Source organism: Salmo trutta, chromosome 7 (genome assembly GCF_901001165.1).
Source record: "Salmo trutta chromosome 7, fSalTru1.1, whole genome shotgun sequence".
In the NCBI taxonomy this organism is placed as follows: Eukaryota; Metazoa; Chordata; class Actinopteri; order Salmoniformes; family Salmonidae; genus Salmo; species Salmo trutta.
Window position 1 is genome coordinate 48,855,075 of NC_042963.1, and position 24,898 is coordinate 48,879,972.

General features: G+C 51.4%; 1 protein-coding gene across 1 annotated transcript; it reads right to left on the reverse strand.

Annotated features, from left to right (window-relative positions):
* Positions 1–16,823: 16,823 nt before the first annotated feature.
* On the reverse strand, positions 16,824–24,887 carry LOC115197582 (carboxypeptidase A2). Its single transcript, XM_029759241.1, has 11 exons — positions 24,791–24,887; positions 24,373–24,454; positions 24,110–24,244; positions 20,309–20,407; positions 19,859–19,960; positions 19,510–19,611; positions 19,263–19,373; positions 17,971–18,061; positions 17,437–17,636; positions 17,240–17,324; positions 16,824–17,088 (listed from the first exon to the last, which is right to left on the reverse strand). Exons 1-11 carry the CDS (start codon positions 24,850–24,852, stop codon positions 16,904–16,906), a joined length of 1,254 nt encoding a protein of 417 aa, XP_029615101.1. The 5' UTR covers positions 24,853–24,887; the 3' UTR covers positions 16,824–16,903.
* Positions 24,888–24,898: the final 11 nt, after the last annotated feature.

The following is a 24,898-nucleotide window of genomic DNA, read 5'->3' on the forward strand; positions in this document are numbered from 1 at the left end:
TAGTGGCCCCAGGCCTGCAATTTCTTCCATGTTGCAATACTAATTATCCAATACCTCTCAAAATCCATCTTATAAATGCTTTTATTGATAATGACTCGCTTCAAGGCGTCTATAAGATATAGTAGAAATGTAGAAATGTAATCCATATTTGAAACCATTTCAGTGGGTCTGAAAAATGGATTATCATCTTTGTTCAGGATGAAGCCCTGAGGATAGCAGGCATCTTACAGCTTTGACTGTTCGGAGTAGAGAAGAACACCACTGGAAATAATACAAATGACTATTTCTGTATGAATTTTCAATATTTAAATAAATATTCATATCAAACATTTTTCCTTTCTGAACAATCATTCAGCTCTGAACATTGGCCTTTTTAGTGGGGTTTCAGAACCAGATCACTGTTGTTTATGCTTACAATGCAATGCAATGCTGACGCAGAGTTTTTTAGACATTCAGACTGCATCCTGAAAGTGCACTCGTTTGAGGCTCAAGTTTAATGATGACATATGAGCAATCACACACACACACACGCACGCACACACACAAATCAAAATCAAATAAAATTGTATTTGTTAGATTCACCAAATACAACAAGTGTGGACTTTATTGTGAAATGCTTACTTACAAGCTCTTTAAAAAGTTAAGCAGTTAAAAAGCAGTTAAAAAGAAGCAGTTAAAAAGTAAGAACATTTACAAAAAAGAAAAAGAAAATAGTGACACAATAAAATTTCAATAACGAGGCTATATACAGGCTATATACAAGGAGTACCGGTACCGAGTCAGTGTACTGGGGTACGAGGTAGTTGGGGTGATTGATTGAGGTAACATGTACATGTAGGTTTGGTTAGATGATTGATTGATTTAAGTACTACTAGGTAGGGGGTGAAAAGCAGAAAGTCTGGGTAGCCGTTTAATTAACTCTTCAGCAGTGCTATGGCTTTGGGGTAGAAGCTGTTCAGGGGCCTTTTGGTCCGTGTGGTACAAGAGAAAACAGACTTTGACTTGGGTGGCTGGAGTCTTTGAACATTTTTATGGCTTCCTCTGACACCGCCTGGTATAGATGTCCTGGATGGCAGGAAGCTTCGCCCCAGTGATGTACTTGGCCATACGGACTACGCTCTGTCGCGCCTTGCGGTCGGATGCCGAGCAGTTGCCGTACCAAGTGGTGATGCAGCCAGTCAAGATGCTCTCAATGGTGCAGCTGTAGAACTTTTTGAGGATCTGAGGGCTCCTGCCAAATCTTTTCAGCCTCCTGAGGGGGAAGAGGCGTTGTCGTTCCCTCTTCACGACTGTGGTGGTGTATTTGGACCATGATAGCTCCTTAGTGATGTTGACATTGAGGAACTTGAAGCTCTTGACCGTCTCTACTACAGCCCCGTTGATATGAATCGGGTCATGCTCAGCCCTCCGTTTCTTGTAGTCCACGATCAGCTCCTTTGTCTTTCTGAAGTTGAGGGAGAGGTTGTTGTCCTGGCACCACACTGCCAGCTCTCTGACCTCCCTGTAGACTGTCTCATTGTCGTCGGTGATCAAGCCTACCACTGTTGTGTCGTCAGCAAACTTAATGATGGTGTTGGAGTCGTGTGCAGTCACACAGTCGTGGGTGAACAGGGAGTACAGGAGGGGACTCAGCACGCACCCCTGACAGCCCCCCATGTTGAGAGTCAGCGTGGCGGAGGTGTTGTTACCTACACACACACGTTTGTTTTACTATTCTTGTGGCGACCAATCAATTGATCCTCATTCAAAATCAAATTTTCCCTAAACCTTAAACCTAACACTTAACCCTAACCTTAACCCCAAACCCCTAACCCTAACCTTAATTCCTAACCCTAAACCTAACCATTAAACCTAATTGTAACCCTAACCCTAATCGTAACCCTAAACCTAGACCTAAATTAGCCTTTTTCCTTGTGGAGACCGGCGAAATGTCTCCACTTGTCCGAATTTTCATTGTTTTACTATCCTTGTGAGGACTTCTGGTCCCCACAAAGGTAACAAAACCAAACACACACACACACACATATGTACAGTATATACAGTATTATGTACTGTATATAGGCATTCACAGACTCACCCTGTTCTTATTCATTTTACCTCAACTTGCTGAGTGTCTGTTTGGAAGGGGAACAAATAAGCTAGAAATTCAATAAGGAAGGTCTCAAAATAGCTCATATCTTAGTAGGGAATGCTCTGGAGAATAGAGATTCAAAAGCAATAAAGGCGCTTTAAACAGCCTCAGCTGGAATCCAACATAACAGTAACAGCCAACTTGAGCATCTTGTAAGCTTGTTATTTTACAGTATGTCCATGTTATTTCCCCACACGAATGTTAACGCTGTTATTAACCAGCAAACTAAAGATGAAGCCCATGCTGAGATATGTGGTGATGAATAAAACAAGGCACAGTCTGTGGTCCTGTTCCAACACATTAAGAATGCGTCCTTCCTTCGTTCCTTCCTTGAAGAAACCCAGGCTCTAAATTGGTTGTAATGGTGAAAGTAACGGGGTGGTAACCTTGCTTACACCTATCCAGTTACTTATAGATCTGTGGATATCTCAAGGAAACAATGTATGTATTTTGTAAAGTATTTGAACAGGGCCTTGATGTAACCCCATCCCTATGTGTGTTATATATGTAATTATAAACTGGGTGGTTCGAGCCCTGAATGCTGATTGGCTGACAGCCGTGGTATATCAGACTGTATACCATGGGTATGACAAAACAGTTATTTTTACTGCTCCAATTACATTGGTAAACAGTTTATAATAGCAATAAGGCACCGAGGGGGTTTGTGATATATGGCCAATATTCCACGGCTAAGGGCTGTATCCAGGCACTCCACGTTGCATTGTGAATAAGAACAGCCCTTAGCCATGGTATATTGGCCATATACCACACCCCCTCGGGCCTTATTGCTTAATTCTATGCCCATCCCCACTGGCTAAACCAACAGTAAGTCCCTGTATGCCCGTCGCTGTCCCCGTTACTCAGAAGAGTCAGGAGAAGCATATTGACATTCAGCAAAGCACAGTGGTCATCTATGATTGAGAATGAAAAATTCCTGTTGCTTTTCTTAGAAAGGGAACAATGTGATGGTGCTAAATTTAGCATGGTCTCTCTAGCCCCGTTTATACCTGGTTCTAACTTGCGTCCTTTGTCCTGATCTTGTCCCACATTCTGATTGTGGCCACATTTTTAGACAGTTGTAGACAATCAAAAGACACATTGTGATCCGATCGTGATCAGATCATCCTGCCCAACTCCAGATGTAGTCAGACACATTGTGTCTGGATATCTTGCAAGTGTAAACAGATCTGGACAGAGAAACCATTTATATCGTTATTATTCCACCCTCTAAAATCATTGACAGGTTGCACCTTGAACTGATTACATCAATAAGCATCTTACAATAAATAAATACTATTTTGAAAGAATAGCTGTGAAATCATTTGCATAAAGGAAGGGACCAGGATATCTGGTCACAATTCAGACACAGTGGACGGATAACAGACACATGGGCTCCCGAGTGGCACAGCGGTCTAAGACACTGCATGAGGCATCAGTACAGTCCCTGGTTCGATTCCAGGCTGTATCACATCCGGCAGTGATTGGGAGTCCCATAGGACGGAGCACAATTTGCCCAGCGTCATCCGGGGTAGGCCGTCTTTGTAAATAAGATTTTTTTTCTTAACTGACTTGCCTAGTAAAATCAAAACAAAATCTTAATACCATGTGTAGACACATTTCTGGAAATGTGGGCACAGTCAGTTTCAGGAATCAATGTAAGACCCAAGTGCAGACTGTGTGAAGTAACAATGTTTATTGTAAACAGCGGGGCAGGCAAACAACAGGTTAAGACAGGCAGGGGTTGATAATCCGGAGTGAGAGCGAAGGTACAGGACGGCAGGCAGAGTTCAGTAATCCAGAGGTGGAGCAAAGGTACCGGACGGCAGGCAGGCTCAGGGATGGGCAGAGTTGTCTAGTGGGCAGGTACAGGGTTAGGACAGGCAAGGGTCACAAACCAGGAGGGCGAGAAAAAGAGAGGCTGGGAAAAGACAGGCACTGACAGGCACAAACGCTGGTAAGCTTGACAAACAAGACGAGTTGGCAACAGACAGACAGAAAACACAGGTATAAATACACAGGGGATAATGGGGAAGATGGGCGACATCTGGAAGGGGGTGGAGACAAGCACAAGGACAGGTAAAACAGATCAGGGCGTGACAATAAGATCAGGACAAAGGAACCATGTTAGCACCAGCTATAAACAGGGCTTTTGTGCTCCCTTTGTCTTTTTCTATTTTTAGACCCAGGCTGTAAAATTCTGGCATGTAGATGTATTTTCTTAAACTGTGTTACATAAACAAATCATCTTATCAGAGTTGCATCATAGAGCGTGGGTTTTCTTACTGATGAATACAAAGTGCTCCTTTTTGGTCAAGAAAGAATGTTGCATCTCAACCCTGGGAAAATGCTACAAACACATGTTTACATGTTTGGATGGATCTAAGATGTTTGGTTTTTGGGAGTTAGGTCTTTCTAACTTTAACTGTGCTAGCTACATGTGTAGGTTGTGATGGCCCAACTCACTTATGTTCCAGTGGAGGCCTTATTCTTTCCAATGTACTGTTAATGTATAGCCTATCTGCTTACAATCCATAGCCAAGAACAAAAAGCTATAGTATATAAAATCAACATGCTGCTATACATTTCTCAAGCATGGCTGACTGTTTGATAAGCTTGGCTAGCTATTTGATAAATGTGTATGTATATTTCTGTATTGTTGAAGTGAAGTGTCCATGAGGTTGTTCCTGAAAGCAGGATCAATGAGTTAGCCAGCTGTCCTAAATATTCTGAAATAACTTAGACTCGGCATGGTATAGCCTAATTCACTGGACAATCAACAACATATGTTCAAGTTTATGGGCTCTATTCAATCCATATCGCAGAAATTCAGGTTTACAGCGTGAAATGTAAAGGAAATGTTAATGCTTTAGTGGAGACTGCATTCATGATAAATGCTGCTTATGTCGGCTCAATCGGAAATGACCTTTAAGTTTCTATCACGGAATCACAGGTTGAATAGAGCTCTAGCTCAGCTGTTAAGAGCGTTGGGCCTGTAACCTAAAGGTCGCTGGTTTGAATCCCCGAGCCGACTAGGAGAAAGATCTGTTGATGTGCCATTGATCAAGGCACTTAACCCTTATCGCTCTATGTAAGTCGCTCTGGATAAGAACATCTACTAAAATGTAATGTAATGCGGGTTTTGGTTCAAGCGGATCTGATTGAATCGGGCCCTAAAACTAATTTGATATCATGGATGGTCAGTCCTGTATAGCCTCATAACATGGTTAAAACTATAATGTTGATATCATGGATGGTCAGTCCTGTATAGCCTCATAACATGGTTAAAACTATAATGTTGATATCATGGATGGCCAGTCCTTGCATCCATAGCTCTATTATTTGAGAGTGGTTGCATTTCTCCAGGCCCATCCCTCAACTTTTTAGGCAGGGTTTTAAGGTATGCTATGGTTTCAAGGTAGGCTATTGTTTCAAGGTATGCGATTGTTTCAAGGTACGCTACTGTTTCAAGGTATGCTACTGTTTCAAGGTATGCTATTGTTATAAGGTATGCTATTGTTTCAAGGTATGCTACTGTTTCAAGGTATGCTATTGTTTCATGGTATGCTATTGTTTCATGGTATACTATTGTTTCATGGTATGCTACTGTTTCAAGGTAAGTTATTGTTTCATGGTATGCTACTGTTTCAAGGTATGCTACTGATTCAAGGTATGCTATTGTTTCAAGGTGTGCTATTGTTTCATGGTATGCAGATATCCGAAGGTATTAATAATAATAATAATAATATTATATGCAGGTCTTGCAAAACCTTTCATCAGAATAGTTAGCTGATCATACCAATACCTGACTGAAGTGTAACCCCATAGGAATATACAGCACATGAGACACTCATACCAACTGCAACCCCAACAGCCCCCCCCCCCCTTTCTGGTTTTAAGAATTCATAATTAAGGGTTTTACTGTACGCTTCAGATGTCAGTTATTCTTCTTGCTCTCCAAAACAATTCCGTCAGACAAAGCATTATTTTAAAACAGTGGTGGAAGTTTTCATGTCAAGCATGGGGCTTTTCACTTTTCAATGCGGAAATTATTTATTGCAGTCCTACTGCATTCTCTAAAAGTTTAATGTCACCCACCAAAGTGGCTTTACATGCAAATGTGGGTTTGGTGCTTCTTCTTCCTCTTTTTCTTCTTCTTCTCCCCTGTCATTTTCCTCTAAAAGCTATAAAAAAGCTAGGCGCCCTGGAGTAGCTTGTTCCACATGGCTTAACTCTGCCCTGCTAGCTTATAAATAGATCCATTTACATTGCATTTCATGGCTGAGCTCTCTCTCAATATTTCAGTGACCCACTAGTAAATTTACTATTAATCATTTATAAACTTGACTTGTTCATTTCGTTTTGCACAAGGATACAGAGCATACACATTCCATACTGACGGGACTCCATATATGGAATCATTGTTTTTCTCTTCAATCTTAAAAGTCTTACAAATGATTCATACTGTATGCTTCACCTTGTATACCGGTAGATCAGATGGGACAGGTTTCGTTATATGAAAAACCTTATACAAATGATTGGACTTCAGTGAGGTATGTGATAAAGGTGTTCATTGGCACCAACTGGAAGGAAACTAACTGAAACAGGACTTGTCCAATGTGAAATGTTGTCTTTGGAAAAATGTGTTCCCTAATAAACACGAGCTTGCACGAACATAAACACGAACATGTGCTTTGGTTCCAAATGTCACCCTTTTCCCTATAAAGTGCACTACTTTTGATCAGATCCCAATGGGCCCTAGTCACAAGTGGTGCACTACATAGGGAATAGGGTACCATTTGGGACATATATCCTGTGTGTTGCTAACACAGTCTCACATGTGGGTCACCCGAGTGAGTGTGTTTGAGCGTTTCGCTCCAGTGCTCCTAACCTCTGTCCACTCTGTTGGTCAGATGAACACCTGAAGGGAGATGACAGATCTGCCATCTGCCTCTTTTCCTGGAAGGTTTTTGAGAAATAATCCAGCAATCTATTGTGCCCTACGGCTTGGATATGTTCCATTTCCCTGTTCTATGGATGTTAATATTCTATTGAGCACACAAAAAAGCATTACAAGACTAGTCCTAACGTCTCACATTTCCTTTCTCGGGTCTCTACCCAAGACCTAGGGCTCTGTTCAAAAAGATCCACTCTAGCCGACATCCTCATAGCGGTTGTTTTGGTGGTGTAGGAGATAAAACTGCTTTAGAGCTGTAAAATCCACAAGTGGCTCCTGGCATTATACCTAAAGCGGACATTACCATTGGCTGCACCGAGTCGCATTAAGAGAAATCTCACTGGAATGCGAGACGTAATCTACACTTCGATTAGGCTGCAATATTTTGATTAATGATTTACAATTTGAGTGTAATTATTTCTATATAGCCTACACTTTCTCATTATGAACTTCTAACGTGAATGGGAAGGGTGTGGCCTCATGACAATGATCACAAGAGCAACTGCTCACCGATTTGACAGCTCCATCACAGTTCCACCTCCGACGCCATATAACATCAGCTATGTGGGTGTCGGCTATCGTCCGTTAACGCTTGATCCGATTGAATCTTGGTCTTAACCATGTTTTGAGGCGATACAGTGTTTGTTTATATTTACGTTGTTTACAAAGATTGGTGTAAGTAAAAGCTTGTATTACGGGTTTTGATTGGGTACAACTGTTGAACTAAGATCATGTGGCATTTATAAGTTATATTCTTCAAGAATCAATGGGTATATATCATTAATTCATAAGTCCAAAAGTGGATGTAGTAATAGAGGAGTAAAGATTTAATATGGAGAGTATGGAGGTACATAACGTATTTGCCATATTGTATTACAGTGCCATCTAGTGTTGCCTATTGATCCACTGCCTTGTACAGCTCCAACTGCTCCTCTGTACTGACCAGCGCCATGGACGCCGCCCAGCGCCATGGACGGGGCCCAGCGCCATGCATGCCGCCCAGCGCCATGGACGGGGCCCAGCGCCATGGATGCGGCCCAGCGCCATGCACGCCACCCAGCGCCATGGACAGGGCCCAGTGCCATGCACGCCACCCAGCGCAATGGACAGGACCCAGCGCCATGCACGCCACCCAGCGCCATGCACGCCACCCAGCGCCATGCACGCCACCCAGCGCCATGCACGCCACCCAGCACCATGGACAGGGCCCAGCGCCATGGACGCAACCCAGCGCCATGGACGGGGCCCAGCGCCATGCACGCCACCCAGCGCCATGGACAGGGCCCAGCGCCATGGACGCCACCCAGCGCCATGGACAGGGCCCAGCGCCATGGACAGGGCCCAGCGCCATGGACGGGGCCCAGCGCCATGCACGCCACCCAGCGCCATGGACAGGGCCCAGCGCCATGGACGCCACCCAGCGCCATGGACAGGGCCCAGCGCCATGGACAGGGCCCAGCGCCATGGACGGGGCCCAGCGCCATGCACCCCACCCAGCGCCATGGACAGGGCCCAGCGCCATGGACAGGGCCCAGCGCCATGGACAGGGCCCAGCGCCATGGACGGGGCCCAGCGCCATGCACGCCACCCAGCGCCATGGACGGGGCTCAGCGCCATGGACAGGGCCCAGCGCCATGGACGGGGCCCAGCGCCATGGACGGGGCCCAGCGCCTTGGACGGGGCCCAGCGCCATGCACACCACCCAGCGCCTTGACTGGGCCCAGCGCCATGCACGCCACCCAGCGCCATGGACGGGGCCCAGCGCCATGGACAGGGCCCAGCGCCATGCACATCACCCAGCGCCATGGACAGGGCCCAGCGCCATGGACGGGGCCCAGCGCCATGCACGCCACCCAGCGCAATGGACAGGGCCCAGCGCCATGGACGCCACCCAGCGCCATGGACAGGGCCCAGCGCCATGGACAGGGCCCAGCGCCATGGACGGGGCCCAGCGCCATGCACGCCACCCAGCGCCATGGACGGGGCTCAGCGCCATGGACAGGGCCCAGCGCCATGGACGGGGCCCAGCGCCATGCACGCCACCCAGCGCAATGGACAGGGCCCAGCGCCATGGACGCCACCCAGGGCCATGGACAGGGCCCAGCGCCATGGACAGGGCCCAGCGCCATGGACGGGGCCCAGCGCCATGCACGCCACCCAGCGCCATGGACAGGGCCCAGCGCCATGGACAGGGCCCAGCGCCATGGACAGGGCCCAGCGCCATGGACGGGCCCCAGCGCCATGCACGCCACCCAGCGCCATGGACGGGGCTCAGCGCCATGGACAGGGCCCAGCGCCATGCACGCCACCCAGCGCCATGGACAGGGCCCAGCGCCATGGACGCCACCCAGCGCCATGGACAGGGCCCAGCGCCATGGACAGGGCCCAGCGCCATGGACGGGGCCCAGCGCCATGCACGCCACCCAGCGCCATGGACGGGGCTCAGCGCCATGGACAGGGCCCAGCGCCATGCACGCCACCCAGCGCCATGCACGCCACCCAGCGCCATGGACGGGGCCCAGCGCCATGCACGCCACCCAGCGCCTTGGACGGGGCCCAGCGCCATGCACACCACCCAGCGCCTTGACAGGGCCCAGCGCCATGCACACCACCCAGCGCCATGGACAGGGCCCAGCGCCATGCACGCCACCCAGCGCCATGGACGGGGCCCAGCGCCATGGACAGGGCCCAGCGCCATGCACATCACCCAGCGCCATGGACAGGGCCCAGCGCCATGGACGGGGCCCAGCGCCATGCACGCCACCCAGCGCAATGGACAGGGCCCAGCGCCATGGACGCCACCCAGCGCCATGGACAGGGCCCAGCGCCATGGACAGGGCCCAGCGCCATGGACGGGGCCCAGCGCCATGCACGCCACCCAGCGCCATGGACAGGGCCCAGCGCCATGGACAGGGCCCAGCGCCATGGACAGGGCCCAGCGCCATGGACGGGCCCCAGCGCCATGCACGCCACCCAGCGCCATGGACGGGGCTCAGCGCCATGGACAGGGCCCAGCGCCATGCACGCCACCCAGCGCCATGGACAGGGCCCAGCACCATGCACGCCACCCAGCGCCATGGACAGGGCCCAGCGCCATGGACAGGGCCCAGCGCCATGCATGCCACCCAGCGCCATGGACAGGGCCCAGCGCCATGGACAGGGCCCAGCGCCATGGACGGGGCCCAGCGCCAATGCACGTCACCCAGCGCCATGGACAGGGCCCAGCGCCATGGACGGGGCCCAGCGCCATGGACGGGGACCAGCGCCATGCACGCCACCCAGCGCCATGGACAGGGCCCAGCACCATGCACGCCACCCAGCACCATGGACAGGGCCCAGCGCCATGGACAGGGCCCAGCGCCATGGACAGGGCCCAGCGCCATGGACGGGGCCCAGCGCCATGCACGTCACCCAGCGCCATGGACAGGGCCCAGCGCCATGGACGGGGACCAGCGCCATGCACGCCACCCAGCGCCATGGACAGGGCCCAGCGCCATGGACAGGGCCCAGCGCCATGGACGGGGCCCAGCGCCATGCACGCCACCCAGCGCCATGGACAGGGCCCAGCACCATGCACGCCACCCAGCGCCATGGACAGGGCCCAGCGCCATGGACGGGGCCCAGCGCCATGGACAGGGCCCAGCGCCATGGACGGGGCCCAGCGCCATGCACGTCACCCAGCGCCATGGACAGGGCCCAGCGCCATGCACGCCACCCAGCGCCATGGACAGGGCCCAGCACCATGCACGCCACCCAGCGCCATGGACAGGGCCCAGCGCCATGGACAGGGCCCAGCGCCATGCATGCCACCCAGCGCCATGGACAGGGCCCAGCGCCATGGACAGGGCCCAGCGCCATGGACGGGGCCCAGCGCCATGCACGTCACCCAGCGCCTTGGACGGGGCCCAGCGCCATGGACGGGGCCCAGCGCCATGGACGGGGCCCAGCGCCATGGACGGGGCCCAGCGCCATGGACGGGGACCAGCGCCATGCACGCCACCCAGCGCCATGGACAGGGCCCAGCACCATGCACGCCACCCAGCGCCATGGACAGGGCCCAGCGCCATGGACAGGGCCCAGCGCCATGGACAGGGCCCAGCGCCATGGACGGGGCCCAGCGCCATGCACGTCACCCAGCGCCATGGACGGGGCCCAGCGCCATGGACGGGGCCCAGCGCCATGGACGGGGACCAGCGCCATGCACGCCACCCAGCGCCATGGACGGGGCCCAGCGCCATGGACAGGGCCCAGCGCCATGCACATCACCCAGCGCCATGGACAGGGCCCAGCGCCATGGACGGGGCCCAGCGCCATGCACGCCACCCAGCGCAATGGACAGGGCCCAGCGCCATGGACGCCACCCAGCGCCATGGACAGGGCCCAGCGCCATGGACAGGGCCCAGCGCCATGGACGGGGCCCAGCGCCATGCACGCCACCCAGCGCCATGGACGGGGCTCAGCGCCATGGACAGGGCCCAGCGCCATGCACGCCACCCAGCGCCATGCACGCCACCCAGCGCCATGGACGGGGCCCAGCGCCATGCACGCCACCCAGCGCCTTGGACGGGGCCCAGCGCCATGCACACCACCCAGCGCCTTGACAGGGCCAAGCGCCATGCACGCCACCCAGCGCCATGGACGGGGCCCAGCGCCATGGACAGGGCCCAGCGCCATGCACATCACCCAGCGCCATGGACAGGGCCCAGCGCCATGGACGGGGCCCAGCGCCATGCACGCCACCCAGCGCAATGGACAGGGCCCAGCGCCATGGACGCCACCCAGGGCCATGGACAGGGCCCAGCGCCATGGACAGGGCCCAGCGCCATGGACGGGGCCCAGCGCCATGCACGCCACCCAGCGCCATGGACAGGGCCCAGCGCCATGGACAGGGCCCAGCGCCATGGACAGGGCCCAGCGCCATGGACGGGCCCCAGCGCCATGCACGCCACCCAGCGCCATGGACGGGGCTCAGCGCCATGGACAGGGCCCAGCGCCATGCACGCCACCCAGCGCCATGGACAGGGCCCAGCGCCATGGACGCCACCCAGCGCCATGGACAGGGCCCAGCGCCATGGACAGGGCCCAGCGCCATGGACGGGGCCCAGCGCCATGCACGCCACCCAGCGCCATGGACGGGGCTCAGCGCCATGGACAGGGCCCAGCGCCATGCACGCCACCCAGCGCCATGGACGGGGCCCAGCGCCATGCACGCCACCCAGCGCCTTGGACGGGGCCCAGCGCCATGCACACCACCCAGCGCCTTGACAGGGCCCAGCGCCATGCACGCCACCCAGCGCCATGGACGGGGCCCAGCGCCATGGACAGGGCCCAGCGCCATGCACATCACCCAGCGCCATGGACAGGGCCCAGCGCCATGGACGGGGCCCAGCGCCATGCACGCCACCCAGCGCAATGGACAGGGCCCAGCGCCATGGACGCCACCCAGCGCCATGGACAGGGCCCAGCGCCATGGACAGGGCCCAGCGCCATGGACGGGGCCCAGCGCCATGCACGCCACCCAGCGCCATGGACAGGGCCCAGCGCCATGGACAGGGCCCAGCGCCATGGACAGGGCCCAGCGCCATGGACGGGCCCCAGCGCCATGCACGCCACCCAGCGCCATGGACGGGGCTCAGCGCCATGGACAGGGCCCAGCGCCATGCACGCCACCCAGCGCCATGGACAGGGCCCAGCACCATGCACGCCACCCAGCGCCATGGACAGGGCCCAGCGCCATGGACAGGGCCCAGCGCCATGCATGCCACCCAGCGCCATGGACAGGGCCCAGCGCCATGGACAGGGCCCAGCGCCATGGACGGGGCCCAGCGCCATGCACGTCACCCAGCGCCATGGACAGGGCCCAGCGCCATGGACGGGGCCCAGCGCCATGGACGGGGACCAGCGCCATGCACGCCACCCAGCGCCATGGACAGGGCCCAGCACCATGCACGCCACCCAGCACCATGGACAGGGCCCAGCGCCATGGACAGGGCCCAGCGCCATGGACAGGGCCCAGCGCCATGGACGGGGCCCAGCGCCATGCACGTCACCCAGCGCCATGGACAGGGCCCAGCGCCATGGACGGGGACCAGCGCCATGCACGCCACCCAGCGCCATGGACAGGGCCCAGCGCCATGGACAGGGCCCAGCGCCATGGACGGGGCCCAGCGCCATGCACGCCACCCAGCGCCATGGACAGGGCCCAGCACCATGCACGCCACCCAGCGCCATGGACAGGGCCCAGCGCCATGGACGGGGCCCAGCGCCATGGACAGGGCCCAGCGCCATGGACGGGGCCCAGCGCCATGCACGTCACCCAGCGCCATGGACAGGGCCCAGCGCCATGCACGCCACCCAGCGCCATGGACAGGGCCCAGCACCATGCACGCCACCCAGCGCCATGGACAGGGCCCAGCGCCATGGACAGGGCCCAGCGCCATGCATGCCACCCAGCGCCATGGACAGGGCCCAGCGCCATGGACAGGGCCCAGCGCCATGGACGGGGCCCAGCGCCATGCACGTCACCCAGCGCCTTGGACGGGGCCCAGCGCCATGGACGGGGCCCAGCGCCATGGACGGGGCCCAGCGCCATGGACGGGGCCCAGCGCCATGGACGGGGACCAGCGCCATGCACGCCACCCAGCGCCATGGACAGGGCCCAGCACCATGCACGCCACCCAGCGCCATGGACAGGGCCCAGCGCCATGGACAGGGCCCAGCGCCATGGACAGGGCCCAGCGCCATGGACGGGGCCCAGCGCCATGCACGTCACCCAGCGCCATGGACGGGGCCCAGCGCCATGGACGGGGCCCAGCGCCATGGACGGGGACCAGCGCCATGCACGCCACCCAGCGCCATGGACAGGGCCCAGCGCCATGGACAGGGCCCAGCGCCATGGACGGGGCCCAGCGCCATGCACGCCACCCAGCGCCATGGACGGGCTCAGCGCCAAGGACAGGGCCCAGCGCCATGCACGCCACCCAGCGCCATGGACAGGGCCCAGCACCATGCACGCCACCCAGCGCCATGGACGGGGCCCAGCGCCATGGACAGGGCCCAGCGCCATGCACGCCACCCAGCGCCATGGACGGGGCCCAGCGCCATGCACGCCACCCAGTGCCATGGACAGGGCCCAGCGCCATGCACGCCACCCAGCGCCATGGACAGGGCCCAGCGCCATGCACGCCACCCAGCGCCATGCACGCCACCCAGCGCCATGGACAGGGCCCAGCGCCATGCACGCCACCCAGCGCCATGGACGGGGCCCAGCGCCATGCACGCCACCCAGCGCCTTGGACGGGGCCCAGCGCCATGCACGCCACCCAGCGCCTTGACAGGGCCCAGCGCCATGCACGCCACCCAGCGCCATGGACGGGGCCCAGCGCCATGGACAGGGCCCAGCGCCATGCATGCCACCCAGCGCCATGGACAGGGCCCAGCGCCATGGACAGGGCCCAGCGCCATGGACGGGGCCCCAGCGCCATGCACGCCACCCAGCGCCATGGACAGGGCCCAGCGCCATGGACGCCACCCAGCGCCATGGACAGGGCCCAGCGCCATGCACGCCACCCAGCGCCATGGACAGGGCCCAGCGCCATGGACAGGGCCCAGCGCCATGGACAGGGCCCAGCGCCATGGACGGGGCCCAGCGCCATGCACGCCACCCAGCGCCATGGACGGGGCTCAGCGCCATGGACAGGGCCCAGCGCCATGGACAGGGCCCAGCACCATGCACGCCACCCAGCGCCATGGACAGGGCCCAGCGCCATGCACGCCACCCAGCGCCATGGACAGGGCCCAGCGCCATGCACGCCACCCAGGGCCATGCACGCCACCCAGCGCCATGGACAGGGCCCAGCGCCATGCACGCCACCCAGCGCCATGGACGGGGCCCAGCGCCATGCACGCCACCCAGCGCCTTGGACGGGGCCCAGCGCCATGCACACCACCCAGCGCCTTGACAGGGCCCAGCGCCATGCACGCCACCCAGCGCCATGGATAGGGGCCCAGCGCCATGGACGGGGCCCAGCGCCATGGACGGGGCCCAGCGCCATGGACAGGGCCCAGCACCATGGACAGGGCCCAGCGCCATGGACGGGGCCCAGCGCCATGGACGGGGCCCAGCGCCATGGACGGGGCCCAGCGCCATGGATGGGGCCCAGCTCCATGCACGCCACCCAGCTCCATGGACAGGGCCCAGCGCCATGCACGCCACCCAGCGCCATGGACAGGGCCCAGCGCCATGGACAGGGCCCAGCTCCATGGACAGGGCCCAGCGCCATGCACGCCACCCAGCGCCATGGACAGGGCCCAGCGCCATGGACAGGGCCCAGCGCCATGGACGGGGCCCAGCGCCATGGACGCCACCCAGCGCCATGAATGGCACCCAGCAAATCAGCATTTTTTTCTTCACGATGATTAAGCTACTTGTCTATTCTATCAATAGTCTATTCTATCAATAGCCTAGTCTATCAGTAGTCTATTCTATCAATAGTCTATTCTATCAAAAGTCTATTCTATCAATAGCCTAGTCTATCAGTAGTCTATTCTATCAGTAGTCTATTCTATCAATAGTCTATTCTATCATCAGGCTATTCTATCAATAGTCTATATTTATCAATAGTCTATTCTATCAATAGTTTATTCTATCAGTAGTCTATTCTATCAATAGTCTAGTCTATCAGTAGTCTATTCTAACAATAGTCTATATTCTATCAATAGTCTATCCTATCAATAGTCTATTCTATCAATAGTCTATACTCTATCAATAGTCTATTCTATCAGTAGCCTAGTCTATCAGTAGTCTATTCTATCAATAGTCTATACTCTATCAATAGTCTATTCTATCAGTAGTCTATTCTATCAATAGTCTATTCTATCAGTCTATATTCTATCAATAGCCTAGTCTATCAGTAGTCTATTATATCAAGTCTATATTCTATCAATAGTCTATTCTATCAATAGTCTATTCTATCAGTAGTCTATTCTATGTCAATAGTCTATTCTATCAATAGTCTATATTCCATCAGTAGTCTATTCGATCAATAGTCTATTCTATCAATAGTCTATATTCTAACAATTGTCTATTCTATCAATAGTCTATTATATCAATAGTCTATATTCTATCAGTAATCTATTCTATCAATAGTCTATATTCTATCAATAGTCTATTCTATCAATAGTCTATATTCTAACAATAGTCTATTCTATCAATAGTCTATATTCTATCAATAGCCTATTCTATCAATAGTCTATTCTATCAATAGTCTATATTCTATCAATAGTCTATTCTATCAATAGTCTATTCTATCAATAGCCTATTCTATCAATAGCCTATTCTATCAGTAGTCTATTCTATGTCAATAGTCTATTCCATCAATAGTCTATTCCATCAATAGTCTATTCTATCAGTAGTCTATTCTATCAGTAGTCTATTCTATCAATAGTCTATTCCATCAATAGTCTATATTCTATCAATAGTCTATTCTATCAATAGTCTATTCTATCAGTAGTCTATTCTATCAATAGTCTATTCTATCAATAGTCTATTCTATCAATAGTCTATATTCTATCAATAGTCTATATTCTATCAATAGTCTATATTCTATCAATATTCTATTCTATCAGTAGTCTATTCTATCAGTAGTCTATATTCTATCAATAGTCTATTCTATCAATAGTCTATTCCATCAATAGTCTATTCTATCAATTTAACAAAAAGTTCAATGAACACAGACATTTTTTCCAGACCTAGAATTCTTTATTTAACTGAGTTCAGGCCTTGGAAGGAAAGGTTGTGCGCTGGGTGGGTTTGAGACTTAATAGTGGTCACGGACATACTCCATGATGTCCTTCAGGGCCAGCCAGGTCTCAGAGGCAGTGGGGATGATCTGATTGGCTGGCAGGATGAAACCATAGCGACCGGTGTCCCTCAGCTCGAAGGCAAAGGAGTACTTGATGCCCAGGTCGTAGGACCAATCGATGCTGCCTCCGCTGGCTTGGTCTGGAGGGGGGAGAAATCACATATTAATGAAAGTATTGGATTGAACTACCATGCTGTGTATTCCAGTTCTGGCTGGTGGGTCGCATCTAATGACAAACCAACTTCATTGAAACACTTGGAGCCACTTATAGTATAAGTATTGAATACTTACAGATGATCTTGCAGATGCTGCCAACCTTATATGTGGTTCCATGGAGAGAGCTGAGCTTCTGGACTGCAGACCTGCCCACAGAGTCCTACCAGAAAGCAGCAGAGACAGGAGAGTCAGTGGATTAGTGTGTGTGTACATGTGTTTGCACGAGTGTGTGTGCGTATGTACGTGTGAGTGTGTGCGGTGTGTTATGTTACCAGTTCAGCCGCGTGGAGCGCATCATTGCAGGTGTATCCGTAGGGGTACATGAGCAGCTGGGAGTAGGCGTGGATGGAGATGAAGGACTTGAAGTTGCCGTGGTTCTTCACCAGGTTCACAACGTTCTTCACCTCTATCTCAGAGTGGGGAGACGGGCCGTGGTACGAGTCAGAGCAGGGGTTGGTACTGGCACCGGGTCCTGGAGAAACACACACATAAAGACACATGGATGGACACAGGTTATTCTGCATACAACATAAAGGTATGGGAAGGAAAGCTTTGTCTTCACACCATAAAGTGTTTCTCATAACATTATACTTTTCACTAACTTCATCTCTGGGAAAGGAAACTATCAGCTGTGGAAATGTATACCATAGTCAACCTGTGATACCCACCTCCAAAGCTGGTACGAGAATGTAACATTACATGATCTACAGGTTTTCAAAATGAGGCATGATACCCACCTTCAAAGCTGGTACGGGAATGTAACATTACATGATCTACAGGTTTTCAAAATGAGGCGTGATACCCACCACCAAAACCAGCATCCCAGTTCCTGTTGGGGTCGACACCACGGCACATGGAGCCAGGGTTCTTGGAGCGAGTCTTGCGCCACATACGGTCCTGTGAACCATGAGGACACAATACTCTAACTCAGTAAACACTATACTGGTATACCATGAGGACACAATACTCTAACTCAGTAAACAGTTTACTGGTATACCATGAGGACACAATACTCTAACTCAGTAAACACTATACTGGTATACCATGAGGACTCTAACTCAGTAAACACTATACTGGTATACCATGAAGACTCTAACTCAGTACATTTACATTTACATTTTAGTCATTTAGCAGACGCTCTTATCCAGAGCGACTTACAGTAGTGAATGCATACATTTCATAAATGTTTTCTCCGTACTGGTCCCCCGTGGTAAACATTATACTGGTATACCATGAGGACTGTAACTCAGTAAACATTATACTGGTATACCATGAGGACTGTAACTCAGTAAACACTATACTGGTATACCATGAGGACTCTAACTCAGTAAACATTATACTGGTATAACATGAGGACACAATACTCTAACTCAGTAAAGAGTATACTGGTATACCATGAGGACACAATACTCTAACTCAGTAAACACTATACTGGTATACCATGAGGACTCTAACTCAGTAAACATTATACTGGTATAGCATGAGGACTGTAACTCAGTAAACACTATACTGGTATACCATGAGGACTCTAACTCAGTAAATATTATACTGGTATACCATGAGGACTCTAACTCAGTAAATATTATACTGGTATACCATGAGGACTCTAACTAAGTAAACATTATACTGGTATACCATGAGGACTCTAACTCAGTAAACATTATACTGGTATACCATGAGGACTCTAACTCAGTAAACAGTATACTGGTATACCATGAGGACTCTAACTAAGTAAACATTATACTGGTATAGCATGAGGACTCTAACTAAGTAAACAGTATACTGGTATACCATGAGGACTCTAACTAAGTAAACATTATACTGGTATACCATGAGGACTCTAACTCAGTAAACATTATACTGGTATACCATGTAGCACAACCAGGATTGTCCTCATATTACTCTACATTGAGCCAAACTGAGGTGAACAGATGAAAGGTCACACTTTACACCTAACTGTATAGCTGTAATGTAGTATAGTATTTAGGTATGTATAGGCCTATATGTTACTTCTATAGGAGGTACCTACACTAATGTGGGTCTTGACGTAGCCCACAGTATAGATGCATTATAGCACTGCATATGGTATGACACCTACACTGGTGTGGCTGTGGACGTATCCATCCGGGTTGGCTAGAATCAGCAGGTAGATGTCCATGGTTTTCAGGAGGGAGGTCAGGGAAGCATCAGTACCATAGTCACTGGCAATCTGAAGAACAATAACATGTATTTGTGAGACACACACAGTGTTGGAATGTTGTTTTTCTGTATAATGTGTTGGTGTTAATTCTGAATACAATAGCAGTCTGGTTTTTCTCTTGGAATGAGAGCAGGTGTTCTCTCACCTTGTTGGCCGTCCACACCCCAGTGGCCTGAGACACCCACTCTCTGGAGTGGATACCAGAGTCAACCCAGATGGCAGGACGCTTGTCGCCACCCGTGCTGAACTACAACAGAGGACAGATGTGTTATGGTCTTGTTTCATTCAGCTCTTAGGGAGCACTGATGCGTGATGGTACACACACACACACACATATATGCACACACATGCACGCATACACACACACACACGCGCTCGCGCGCACACACATGCACACATACACACATACAAGTATTTAACGCTACAGCTCTCTCTCCAAAAAAAAGACTGTATTTCCATTAACTGTACACAAACAGGTGTAAGCATCTACATACCTTCAGGACATACATGGGCCTGCCTTCATAGGAGGTTCCGATCTGTTCCTTGGTGACTAGGTTAGGGTGAGCAGCCACCAGGCCATCCATCCAGCTGTAGATCTGGAAAGAGAAAATCACATCAGGATAGTTTCAACATAATGTATGTTATAAGATGTTTATAGTATAGATTACATGTTACGCAACACATTATTACTGTATTTTATATCCTCAGTACAATATCAACTCTGCAATGAGAATGATGCATAGGTCAAATTGATGACGGTGCAATTTGAAATCCATGCAAGTTTGAAGCTACAATATGTGAGTGAGTGGGTGTTCACGTTTGCATGTTCACATGAGTGAGTGTGTGTGTGCGTGCGTGCGTGCGTGTGTGTGTGTGTGTGCGCGTCCGTTTGTGTGAGCATCCGTGCGTGCGTGCATGCGTGTGTGTTTGTGTGTGCAACACACCGTCTCCAGAGGGTGATAGGCTCCAAAGTTGAAGCTCTTGGAGCTGCGCTCCCTCATGTTGTTCTCCTCCATCTCTGCCTTCTCCTCATCCAGGAGTTCCTGAAACAATGACAATACCAATCAAGTTATTACTAACAGTTATTACTGTCAGTTATTACTAACAGTTATTACTAACAGTTATTACTAACAGTTATTACTGTCAGTTATTGTAACCAACCAGCGTTGGGGAAGCTATTCTGAAAGTATAGTTTACCAAGCTACCAATTACTTCACACTGGAAGAAGTTAAGTGACCCTTAAGAAAAATATTGTTTACTTGACTAAAGTTACTTTGAAAAAGTAGTTCACTACATTCAAACTACTTTGTGAAAAATTAGCATATCTAAATCTGAAATATCATAGACTACAAATTGCAAGAAAAGATCCCTCTGGAGTCAGATGTTAACAATGTGTAATTTAGCCTATTCAACACCAACAAGAGAGAATTGTAGTTCCAGTAGTTAGCTACACCGCTACATGGCAAAAAAGTAATTAACTACTAAAAACACTACCAATATTTGAATTTAGTTCAACTATCACCAAGCTACTGCCAAATGTAGTTAAATTACTAGTTGAACTACATTTAGATCACTACTCCCCAACACTGCAACCAACTGAGTTATGTATTACTGTGGTGCCCAAACGGTGTCACTCACTATATAAAAGTGCATTTTACATTTACTGCTATATTCTAAAACCTGGCTTTATTAGCTACACGCTTAGAAAAGAGGGTTCTTCAGTTGTCCCCCATAAGATAACCCTTTTTGGTTCCAGGTTGTCACGTCCTGACCATAGAGAGCTCGTATTTTTCTATAGTAGAGTAGGTCAGGGCGTGACTGGGGGGTTTTGTCTAGTTTATTTATTTATATGTTTGGTTCTAGTTTATTTTTTCTATGTTGAGGTTTTTGTCTAGTTAAAATTTTCTATGTCGTGTTCTAGGTTCTTTTTTCTATGTTGGGTTTTTGTCTAGTTTACATTTTCTATGTTGTGTTCTAGGTTCTTTTTTCTAGGTTGGGGTTTTCGTATGATTCCCAATTAGAGGCAGCTGGTCATCGTTGTCTCTAGTTGTTTTTCCCACTAGTGTTTGTGGGAGATTATTTTGAGTTTATGCATGTAGCACCGCTTCATCATGGTTTGTTGTTTTTGTTTATAGGTTGTCTGCCTTGCATAGTTTCACATAGAAATAAAGATGTGGAACGATACGCACGCTGCGCCTTGGTCTCTTTCATACGACAGTCGTGACAGAATCTCCCACCACCAAAGGACCAAGCAGCGTGCCCAGGAGGAGCAGGGATCCTGGGCCTGGGAGAGAAGAGAGTGGAGGACATCCTGGACCTGGGAGGAGGTAATGGCAGGGGACAAGACCCTGCCATGGAAGCAGGCGGAGACAGCGAGAGAGGAACGGCGACAATACGAGGAACTAGCACGGCAACGACGGAAGCCCGAGAGGCAGCTCCCCCCCAAAAATGGGGGGGTGGGGGGCACACGGGGAGATTGGCGGAGTCAGGGTTGAGGCCTCAGCCAACTCCCCGTGCTTACCGTGGGGAGCATGTGACCAGTCAGGCACCGTGTTATGCGGTGATGCGCACTGTATCTCCAGTGCACATTCATAGCCAGTGCGCACTGTGCCTGCGCCCCGCATTTGCTGGGCTAAAGTGAGCATTCAGCCAGGACGGGTTGTGCAGCACTCCTGGTCTCTGGTGCGTCTCCTCGGTCCAGGATATCCTGCACCGGTTCTACGCACCAGGTCTCCAGTGCGCCTCCACAGCCCTGTACGTCCTGTGCCTGCTCCTCGCACTCTCTCTGAAGTGCGTGTCCTCAGTCTAGTACGTCCTGTGCCTGCTCCTCGCACTCGCCCTGAGGTGCGTGTCACTAGTCCAGTGCCACCTGTACCGGTCCCACCAGGAGGCTCGCAGTCCGGAGCCTCCAGCGACGGCCGGCAGCCGCCGGCACCCGCCAGCCTTCACAGATGCTGGCGGGTTCGCAGGATGAGAGGGTTCTTCGTCCCGCACCAGAACTGCCTCCGATGCGGAAGGATCTGCGGGATGAGAAAGTTCTTCGTCCTGCACCAAAGCCGCCACCAACACTAGACATCCCCCCAACCCTCCCTTTTGGTTTCAGGTTTTGCGGCTGGAGTCCGCACCTTGGGGGGGGGGGGGGTACTGTCACGTCCTGACCAGAGAGCGCTTGTATTTTTATGTGGTAGAGTAGGTCAGGGCATGACTGGGGGGTTTGTCTAGTTTATTTATTTCTATGTTTGGTTCTAGGTTAGAGGCAGCTGGTCATCGTTGTCTCTAATTGGGGATCATATTTAAGTTGTTTTTCCCACTGGTGTTTGTGAGAGATTATTTTGAGTTTATGCATGTAGCACCTCTTCGTCACGGTTTGTTGTTTTTGTTTATAGTTTGTCTGTCTTGCATAGTTTCACATAGAAATAAAGATGTGGAACGATACGCACGCTGCGCCTTGGTCTCTTTCATACGACAGTCGTGACACAGGTAGAACCCTTCTTGGTTCCAGGTCTGTGGAATGGGTTCTACATGGAACCCAAAGGGGTTTTACCTGGAACCAAAAAGGGTTCCTTAAAGGGTTCTCCTATGGGGACAGGCGGAGAATCCTTTTAGGTTCTAGATAGCGCCTTTTTTTATAAAAGTGTACATCTTCAAATCTGATAATCAGCATGTTATTTATCTTTAAACAAGAGAACCAGAATACAACTCTCTCAAACAGTGGATGAGCCCGTTATTATCTCTAAATGTCATTTGAATTAGTGTTTGTACTGACAAAGACCAGTCAATGGCAGTAGACCAGCAACTGTAGACAATCAAATAAGCAACAGGTGTAGACTGACAGGGAAATGCTTACTTACGAGCCCTTTCCAACAACAGGTGTAGACTGACAGTGAAATGCTTACTTACGAGCCCTTTCCAACAATGCAGAGAGAAAGAAAAAAATAGAGAAATAATAGAAAAGTAAAACATGTAATAACATGTAATAATAAAACTTAGGGGTACGAGGTAACGTAGGGGTACGAGGTAATGGAGGTAGATATGTACATATAACTAGGAATAAAGTGACAGATAATAAACAATAACAGCAACGAATGAGATGAGTCAAAAAAAGTTAGTGCAAAAACGGTCAATGCAGATAGTCCGGCTAGGGAGCTTGGCCCCAGTGATGTACTGGGCCGTACGCACTACCCTCTGTAGTGTCCTTGTGGTCGGATGCCAAGCAGTTGCCATACCAAGAGGTGATGCAGCCAGTCAAGATGCTCTCAATGGCGCAGTTGTAGAACTTATTGAGGATCTGGGGGTCCATAACACCTCTTTTCAGCCTCCTGATGGAAAAGAGGCATTGTTGTGTCCTCTTCATGACTATGTTGGTGATTGTGGGCCATGATAGATCCTTAGTGAGGTGGACACCGAGGAACTTGAATATTACAATATTACCTTATTCAAATAAAATGTAATTTCTCAGAACTCCCAGTAGATGGCGGAAGTGAGCTGAGCAGTGACTAGTCTCACTTGCCAGACTCATGGCCACCAATGGCTGTGGAAAGAGACTTTGCAGCACAGGAGGTTGGTGGCACCTTAATTGGGTTGAACGGGCTTGTGGTAATGATTGGATCGGAATGAGTGGAATGGTATCAAATACATCAAACACATGGTCTCCAGGTGTTTGATGCCATTCCATTTGCTCCGTTCCGGCCATTATTATGAGCCGTTCTCCCCTCAGCAGCCTCCTGGGCTTTGCAGTGACTGACCTGCAGGTTGCTGATCATGACAGAGAACTGGATGTTATGTGCACGGAGGTAGTCCTTGACAGCGTACAGGCTGGAGTAGGGCACGCGGATGTCCACAGGGACCTCAGTGTTCACAGGGTGGAGCCAAAAGTCCAGCTGGAAGAGGAGAAGGGAGTGTTAAATGACATAGTGAATAGGGAGGGACACCATGGTTAGCAGCAGGAAACATGACTGTTAATGGGTCTAAACCAAGTATATTATACTCTTGTTTGTATTATACTTACATCCCAGTATGTGTCCTGCTCCAGAGCACGCAGAAGCAGAATCTGCTCCTCAGACTCCACATTGACCCTGATGACCTGGTCTCTGTGTAGGAAGGAAGGAAGGCATGACAAAATGATATCAATCTTTCAGTTCATCAGGGAAACAATATATTTGAAGTCACATGGTGGTTATGGTGAATTGCTAGTAAACACTCAAGTTTCTCAGAGGTTAGAGGCAAGAGTGACTAAATAATTCCATGTCATTGCAAGTCATCTTTTTTTGCGATCCTGATACAAAAATGTGATGGCCCATTGATGCATTGTGTTCTGTAGTGTACAACTAACTGTAGAATCTCTCGGATTTAATGTACTAATCTGCAAAGGGAAACATCATTTATGTCGGTATATTTATTTACAAAGTTTAAACAGATGAATTTACCCAATGAAGACCTTCTCACAATTGGCAGCTGCAAGCAGCGCAAAGAGTACCAGAACTTTCATCCTTCCTGTGTCCTGTCCAGTACTGCCAGCTCTCCAAGCACCTGCC